The 8899-nt window shown below is 46.1% G+C and overlaps 1 protein-coding gene across 1 annotated transcript; it reads right to left on the bottom strand.

The window, feature by feature from the left end:
• Nucleotides 1-457: 457 nt before the first annotated feature.
• On the bottom strand, nt 458-8672 carry KLHL38 (kelch like family member 38). Its single transcript, XM_010363889.2, has 4 exons — nt 8475-8672; nt 6467-7817; nt 1851-1956; nt 458-979 (listed from the first exon to the last, which is right to left on the bottom strand). Exons 1-4 carry the CDS (start codon nt 8558-8560, stop codon nt 690-692), a joined length of 1833 nt encoding a protein of 610 aa, XP_010362191.1. The 5' UTR covers nt 8561-8672; the 3' UTR covers nt 458-689.
• Nucleotides 8673-8899: the final 227 nt, after the last annotated feature.

The raw sequence follows: 8899 nt of genomic DNA, 5'->3' as shown, positions 1-8899 counted from the left end.
AGAGTAGAGAGAGGCAGAGAGACAAAGAAGAGAGAGAAGCAGAGACGGGGAGACAGACAGACTCAGAGAAGAGAGACAGAGAAACTGAGACAGAAAGGAGACAGGCCAGGTGTGGTGGCTCATGACTGTAATCCCAGCATTTGGGAGGCTAAGGCTGGCGGATTCTTGAGACCAGGAGTTCGTGACCAACCTGGCTAACATAGTGAAACCCCGTATTTACTAAAATGCAAAAATTAGCTGGACTTGGTGGCACATGCCTATAATCCCAGCTACTCAGGAGGCTGAGGCATGATCATCGCTTGAACCTGAGAGGTGGGGATTTCAGTGAGCCGAGATCGCGCCACTGCACTCTAGCCTGGGCTACAGAGCGGAACTCCATCTCAAAAAAAAAAAAAAAAAAAAAAAGAGTGAGAGATTGAGACAGAAACAGACAGAGATAGGGGAGAGACAGAAAGAAAAAAGGGGGAGAGACAGAGACAGATGGAGGTGGGGGAGAGAGATAGAGAGAGAGGGAGAGAAGGAGAGAGAGAGTTCTGGCAATGCAATGCCTAGTTCCAGGCCTCCCGACTCTGGTACCTCAGTCTTGTGAGCTCTCCCTGCAGCCTTTAAGGGTTAAGCCCTTTGGAACTGGGTTTGTGTCCCTTGCAACAGAAGGCATTTTGACTACGACAGAAGGTTTCTTGTCGACCTCATGGGAGGGCGAATGTGTGGGGTATGCACTGGAGAGTGAGGCAGGCGTGGTCAAAGAGCTTGTGTGGCAACTGTCCCTGGGATGTCCAGGTGTCCGTCTCGGGGTCGTAGCAATCGAAGGAGGCAGAGTCTTCAATGTTGCAGTCCGTGGTCAGCCGCCGCCCGCCCGTCACGTAGAGTTTGTTTCCCATCACTGTGGCCCCGTGGTGCATCCTCCGGTCTTTCATGTCTGCACATTTGACAAATTTGTTGGATTGAGGGTCATAAGCAAGAATCCTCCTTGTGTAACCTGAAAACCAAATGACACATGGGCAAGCTCAGCGTTGCTCATCTGGTACTGGAGGTCAGCAGTCCTGTCTGACTCCTGCCACTGCTTAAGACTGAGGCTGGGACCCTGAACTAGAGCGTGGGTTGTTGAGCTCACCTGCCAAGGCCTGCTTTGTGGCGGAGTGGGGGCTGCTTGCAGATCTGTCTGACTCTGACCTTCACCCCAAGTTAAGGCAGCATATAAGCCATTCTTAGATTGAGAGCAGCCTCCTGATTCCTGTAACTTTCTCAGCCTCATTGGCCTCTTCCTCTCTCAAATGCCCACTCAAGAGCTATGACAATCCTTTGGAAACTCAGAAGTGGGTTCCTCACAACAGCCCTATCTTGGTAGTTACTTTTAGGATCCTCATTTTATGGATGGGCAAACTGAGGCACAGAAAGATGTTTAACTTGGTAAAAAGTATATAGCCAGTTAGTGACAGAGCCAGGATTTGAATCAAGGTCTATCTGACCCCAATACCAGTCCTCTTAACCATGACACTATACTTTGATTACAGAGAAACAAACTATTAGTAGCTAATATTATTAGCAGAAGCAAACATTTTTTATTGACTGTGTATGTGGGAGAGTGTTAAGTGCTTTAGATACACGAGCACATTAATTATCACAACAGCTCTGGGAGATGGGTATTAATTCATCCCTTGTTTACAGAAAAAGATGGAGAAACTTCTGGGTGAGGAAAGAGTTTTGTCAGATTCTCCACACTCCTCTGGTTGGTTGGATGTGCTTTTAAAAAGACGATCTTGTAGAATAACATCTGTCTATGAGTGACCTTTTTTCCATAGAACGTGCCAAGTTTGTGTCACGCCCAGTGATCCTCTGTTCAGACTCACCTCCCACAATGACAATCCGCTCCCCGAGCACCACTGCAGGGGCACACACGTTCTTGATCATTCTTGTCTCCATTTTGAACCACGAATTTCTGGAAATATGATAAACCTGAGAGAGAAATAGAATCATGACATTGCATTTTAAAGTGAAATATTCTTAAAAAAAGACAGGAGTAGTAATTAAGAGGGTGAACTAGGAGTGAGATTTTTCTTTCTACTTTTCTCCAGTTTTAAAAATGTAGCTACTGCTAATAAAACAGTATTGAAAAACAGGAAGAAGCGTATTATTAAAAATTGATATTATTGTGATTCCAGGAACTCAGTGGCTGTATTTCTATAGAATAGACCAATAGTTTTGCATTGTAATACGTGTTTTACTTATCTTGCATGGAACGTGTTTTTCTTTTAATGAGAAATGAAGAAACTTGGGTATTCAGAAAACCAATGGTTTTCCAATCATTTTTTATTTCTAGCTCATGTTTAAATTTCTAAACATTCTGGTTTATCCAAGAAGGTCACAGAGCCAAGAATAAACCTGAGGCTAAGTGAGGAAGTCTTTTGAACAGTTCATGCCTGAAAGTCATTACAGTCCTAGAAAAATGCAGCATGAGAAAGGGGAGAAAGACTGAAGAGAAGGGAGCAGGCTCTTTTGCCATGCTTTGAAACAGTGTACCAAATCAACACTCCGGAAACATGTTCTCCTGTGAGTGTCCTCAGTTTTAAATCTAAATATCAAATGTAAATTAGTTCATTATGGAAAAAATTTAGCCAAGAGATATAGGATGAATTTCACATAAGCAAAGAAGGAACAAGAACATTTATCTACAGAGGAAAATGGCATAGTATTCTTTGCTAGAAAATCTTTTCCTATAAAGTAAAATTACCAGGCCAGGTGGGGTGGCTCATGCCTGTAATCTCAACAGTTTGGGAGGCCAAGGTGGGTGGATCATGGAGGTCAGGAGTTGGAGACCAGTCTGGCCAACATGGTGAAACCCCATCTCTACTAAAAATACAAAAAAAATTAGCTGCGTGTGGTGGTGCACGCCCGTAGTTCCAGCTACTCAGGAAACTGAGGTGGGAGGATCACTAGAGCCCTGGAGGTGGAGGTTGCAGTGAGTTGAGATCGCACCACTGCACTCCAGCCTGGGTGACAAAGTGAAACTCCTTCTCAAAAAATAAAATAAAATAAAGTAAGATTACCAGCATTATTAAAGATGTCTAAATAATCAGTTTACTAAATTTGAGCTTCATAACCATCCTATGAGGTAGGTATTATTATTTCTTCCATCTTTCAGATTAGACCACTGAGGCTCTGAGAGATCAAATGACATGCCCAGGGTCATACAACTACAGTGAGTGGGAGAGCTGGTCTGACCAAGCCCAGAGTCCATGCTCTTCACCACCACACTCATGGCTCTGCCTGGAGCCATGAAACTGTGGCCTTCCCTGATGGAGGCTTTTGAGACTGGAAACCTCTTAAGGTCTCTGCCTGTCCTTCAACAAGTCAGTGAAGCCTGGAGGAGGCCAAGTGCTAGAGGAAGGGACGGTCACAGTGGCTGTTTCATTGGAAAATACATAAGTGACAAACTCTCTGGAAAGTGGGATCCTTGGAAGAAAAGCAAACACTGGTTGCATTTTACTTGAATGAATAATTGCCTCCTGGCCCTTCTGTTCTCCTTCAGCTTTGGGTATGGCTTTAAAAGTAGATTAAACATTTGCTCACCATGCTCATAATACCTCAAAGAGACTGGGGCAAGGATAACAAAGGATGAACTTTGACCAGTGAAGGAAGCGATACTTTGTTATGGTAAAGGATTTGCTTAATGCCATCCAGAAATAGGTAGAGAGAAGGCCAGGTAGAAAGGTACACGTACAACGCTATTTCCATCGTAACCTCGGGCAGTGTAGTTCTGAAAAGAACGCATACACACAGATGAACGAGCCTATGAAGAAGACTCTCAACCTGTGCCTGAAAATCCAACCTGCTCCATCCAGCGACTCCAGGCATTCACTTTAAACTATATTCGAACGAATAGAATGTCTATTTCAAAGCTACTGCGAAGTAGATAAGAAAAGCATCCAAATGAATACTTTTCCCCTTCTCTCTCTTCTTAATCCTGAAATACAAAAGGATCCCTCAGAGGTTTAATATTTTCTTGGCTTTGCAATATCTTGTTTGATGATACTATACATTTCTTGATATGCTAGCTTGAAGCTTAAACTTTGCATTTTATTTTCAGAAGGTCGATGGCAGTTTTGCAATGTGAAATAATGAGCGTATTTGTTGACTCTATTTTGAAAAATAGAAAAGAAGGAGGGGCTTCCGCTTGACATGGAAGCAGTTTGTTATCTGTATGGTGTGGTCAGAGCCTGGAGGGGAGCAAAATGTCTCTCCCAATTCAAGTAGAGGAGTGGGATTTGGAACAGTGATTCTAGAAAGACTCAGAATCTGCCTAGATGGTCAGGGAGGAGCTGAAAATATAGGCTGGAGAAGTGAAGGCAAGAAAAAAGTCTTCACTGGAACTGACCGAGTCCAAGCCATTACCACCCTTGCCTGGAAGTCTAGAAGAGTCTCCCAGTTCTCCCCCTTTGTCCACGCAGGCCCCCTCCCATCCCTTCTCTACAAGGCATCCAGACGGAACTTCTAAAAATATGAATTGTGTTACCTCGTCCACCTTTCTTGAAAGCCTTCAATCAAGTTCTGTTCCTCTCAGGCTAATCCCAATTCCTTGACAAGGCCTAGAAAGCCCAGCCAGGCCAGCCTCATCTCCACAAATATCCATCCCTCAAGAAGGTTCCAGGATGTTTCTAGGAGGGGCTGAGGGGCTGTGATGTGGGTGGAGGAGGTTGCTCCTGGTAACCTGAGAAGGGGGCCGATGGAAATCACACGAGGACTAACACCCGCCCCTAGCGACCCCTCAGCACACTGCCCGTCTCCTCTTTGCTATGTCTTGCAACTTCATTGTCCTGCTTTCCACTGCCCAAGGCCATGGGCTGCACCTGTTTGTGCTTCAGGGCCTTCATATGAGCTGCTCCCTTACCCAGGACCACTGCCCCTCCCTCAAGAGAGAACTCTGACTCCGGCTTCAGGTGGTGCAGGAGCTTCCTGCATCTCTCTCTAAGTCGGATCTTTCCTTATGTGCTTTCTTAGCACCCATCCCACCCCTCTCCCTCCTCTTTTATTCTCCATCCTCACCTTCCTCTCTCCTCTCCTGCCCCTCTGCTCAGTCAGCTTCAGCCAACTTCACAGGGGTTGCTCCAACATTCCCTTAACCCTGGCACTCTCTCAGATTCTCTCTAGACCAGCGGTGTCCAATCTTTTGGCTTCCCTGGGCCACTTTGGAAGAAGAGCTGTCTTGGGTCACACATAAAGCACACACTAACACTAGTGATAGCTGATGGGCTAAAACAATCTCTTCATGTTTTAAAGTTTATGAATTTGTGTTGGGCCACATTCAAAGCTGTCTTGGGCTGCATGCATGTTGGGTAAGCTTGCTCTATACTGGTTTAGGGCATCCTGCCTGTGCTCTTAGAACACCCCTCTCTTCAGCATCTGAATTGCAACTGAGGGCTATGCGTAAATTGCTGGGTCTCCAGGCCCTTCACATGTTGGTGTTCAAGATAACTCTTATAAATGAGCAAAGTACATCTCGTGGGTGCTTCTTGATTATCTGTGAAGGCAGGCTCAATATCACGTTCCCCATATCATTACATGAACTGCGGAGATTACCAGGAACTTGCATAAAGTTGGAAAACACTTAATATTCTGAAATGTGGCCTTTGTTGATCAACTTCTCAGAGAGCTTATTAGTGAAATCAATGTCTGCCAATCATTAAAAGTAGGGGTTTCCCAACCTGGCTGCCCCTTAGAATCTCCTGGGTACTTTTGTAAACCATATATTTTAGGATCTCACACAAAGATATTTTGATTCAGTGATGTGAGGTCAGGTTCCGGGGGATTTGATCACAGAGGTGTGGACCAAAGCTTGGGAATCTTCTTTTAAGGACTTACTGACTTGAGTTAGAAGCGTCTGCCAAATTCCTGTAGGACTTCACTATCTGGCATTCAATATTCTCTATAATAGCTTGAATTTTTAGATATATATTTTTCTCCTCAAATGAAGATAAACTCTGTGCATAGAGATGGTATTTGATATCCTTAAACTCTTGCTGAAAATCCTTCTTGCCTCCCTCCCTTCCTCTCTTCTTTCCTTGCAAATGACAAGTGTTTGTATGTGTGTACATGGGTGCACATGTGTGTGCATGTATGTATTTGTGTTCATGCATATGTATAAATGTGTGTGTATGTGCAGATATATGTGTGTGTATGTGTGCATGAATTGTATATGTGTTTGCATGTGCACATGTATGCATGTTGGTATGTGCCTACATGTGTGCATATGTGTATGCATGTATGCATGAATATACATTTGTGCATATATATGTGCGTGCATGTATGCATATGTGTATTTGTGTATATGTGTGCGTATATGTATGTATGTGCATATGTGTGTGTGTTGGTGTATATGTATGCATGTGCATGTGTGTGCATGCAGGTGTGGGTGTGTCCATGCACACATACTCGTGCAGTTATGTGATGGGAAGAACCAGTCATTTACCTGGATAAGGCGCACAGGGTTCTGCATGATGTCCTCTCCTCCAAAGAGATAGAGTCTTTGGTCTTTCACAGCGACTGCGGGGTGGAGCACCCCCACGGGCATGCTGGCCATACTCTCCCAGACATTGCAGATGCTGTCATACCTTTCCATGGAACCCATGAGCTCCTGCCCTTCTCCAATACCCCCAATGGAGAAGATGAAGTTCTTATGGGTAGTGCTTCTGTGGGAGTAGCGGGCCACCAGCATGGGCTCCCCCAGCCTCCACTGGTTGAGTTTCAGGGAGAAGATGTAGATGTTATGACTGACCAGACTCCTCCCTGAGCTGACAGCCATGCCCCCCAGCACGTAGACGCTGCGGTGCAAGGTGACGGCAGAGGCCTTGTACAGCCGTGTCGGGAGTTTGGCAAGGCTCTGCCATTGGCCAGTCTGTTTGCTATACAGTAGGACGTCCCTGGTGGTCTGCTGGCTGTCCTTCCTTCCACCCAAGAGGATGAGGAAATCTTGGTAAGAGTTTCTTGGAGGGACATGCAATAGGAGTTTGCAGTCTGGGGCGCTGGTGCCACACAAAGAGAACATCTGTCTTTTGGCGGTCTCCAAGATGATCTGGCATGCAGGTGAGGACTGCAGGAGGGCATCGTTGGCGATGAAGTGTTGGAAGAAGGCCGGGTGGATGTACTGCAGCCTGACCTGCTTGAACAGTTCCTGCATGTATCGCTTCCGGGCCTGGAGGTCATGCTTGATCCAAACCATGAGGGCCTCAAACACCTTTTCTTCCTCCCCACAGAGCCCATCATCTCCCAGATAGTCTCTCAACTCCAAGGCACAGAGCTCCTTCAGGTCGGCTGATGCGGCCACCTCTGGGAAGGACGTCAGTGCCACCTCCCTGGCTTTCTTCTTGAGGGTCTCGCAGCTTAAGATTTCTGAGAGTCTGATCATGCCCAGGCAGTTGCTGGGGGCCAGCTGGCTCTGCAAGTATGAGGAGCAGGCCTCAAACAGCTTGGGGAACTGTAGCATGGAGGCGGCCTCCATTACGGGGAGGACATTGTCAGCATCGATGCGTGCCTCCCCCGTGTACACGTAGGAGATGATCTGGTCCAGGGTTGGGGGGTCAATGCCTTTCAGCTGCACTTTGGCTTCACTCTTCTCCCGGAAGCTGCTGCAGAACATAGCCCTGAAGTAGGGGCTGCTGGAGGCCAGCACGTTGCGGTGGCAGGGGATCTCCCAGCCACCGGCACAGATGCTCACGTCAGTCAGGATTCTGCTTTGCCTTAAGCCATTGAGCTGCCTCAACAAGTCAGAAGAGAAGTCATGATCTTTGAAGAGCAGCCCATCTGCAGACTCCTCGTCCATCCTACAAAGAGGGAAGGAAGCCCCCAGAGTCAGCAAGAGTCAAGTCTTTCTCAGCTGCAGACGCTGGAGGGTTCAGCTGCAGGGACTCTAAGACCAGTGCTCCTGTTCCATTCCCCATGATGTTTGTGGATGTCACCACGGATATTGTGTAGGGAAGATTGGAAAGGAAGGCCACATACATCTCAGATCTGAGCTCTTTTGGGTTATGGTTATTTTCAAAAGTAATAGGCATATACTATCTTCAGCTAATCTGAGAGAAACAACCAACCAAACAAACTAAAGTTGTTGGAAGTTACTCTATTATCAGAAGCTGAAATGTTAGTCTGAAGCAAGATAACAGTCCATGCATTTGGCCAGCAGAAGCTCCTGAGCCTTTTTCCAGATCGATGGCATATCTGTTATTGAGTAAACTTGTCTAAACCTCTCTTTCTGGGTGTCAATCATTCCCCAAAGATGATACTCTGGAGGTGTGGCCCTCTGGTCACTGGACAGAAATGAGGGAAGAAAATGGACCTTTGATACATATATTTAAATATAACTTCATTGAGTTTTGTTTTAAAGATGGAATAAATAGAAGGAAAGACCAAACAATCCCCTGGTTTATTGGATGACACCTGGCTGTCTACCTGTAGAAGAAATAAGCATGAGGGATACTTACTTTGTTTTGCTGCGGTGACATCCACTGGTGCCTGGTCTGGCTTGTCCCCCTGGAGAGTTTCTACCTCTAGCTCTGAGGGAAACCATAAACTCCAGGCCTTTCTTTCAGTTGGCAAATGATTTGTCCTGGGAGATTTCTGGATTTGTTTATGCTGAAGGCACTTTCATAGTTTTCTAGAGCTTTGTGCAAGGACTGCTGGCCAAGGAGACAGCGTATACATTCCAGGGCTAAGAATAGTTGCATATGTACTTTCCACTGTTATGACATGTGACTTTCCAGTTGCCTTTTGCAGCAACCCGAGGGCCTGCAGGGCCCGCGCATGCCCACATGCCTTGTTTCCTTGGCAAGTGTTTACATCGGCAAAAATAGATTGGGAGGAGTGGCTTCTCTTAGAGAAGACTTTGCTGTCTGCTTGGAACCATCCC

Source organism: Rhinopithecus roxellana, chromosome 9 (assembly GCF_007565055.1).
Source record: "Rhinopithecus roxellana isolate Shanxi Qingling chromosome 9, ASM756505v1, whole genome shotgun sequence".
Lineage (NCBI taxonomy): Eukaryota > Metazoa > Chordata > Mammalia > Primates > Cercopithecidae > Rhinopithecus > Rhinopithecus roxellana.
This window is presented reverse-complemented; position numbering and strand designations above follow the sequence as displayed.

Excerpts from the sequence above, each read along its gene's own strand:
- KLHL38 (XM_010363889.2), bottom strand. The coding sequence starts at position 8,560 with ATGGTTTCCCTCAGAGCTAGAGGTAGAAACTCTCCAGGGGGACAAGCC. Across the intron at positions 1,957-6,466 it reads ACCCTGTGCGCCTTATCCAG|GTTTATCATATTTCCAGAAA; the intron begins GTAAATGACTGG and ends TTTCTCTCTCAG. Across the intron at positions 980-1,850 it reads GCGGATTGTCATTGTGGGAG|GTTACACAAGGAGGATTCTT; the intron begins GTGAGTCTGAAC and ends TTTGGTTTTCAG.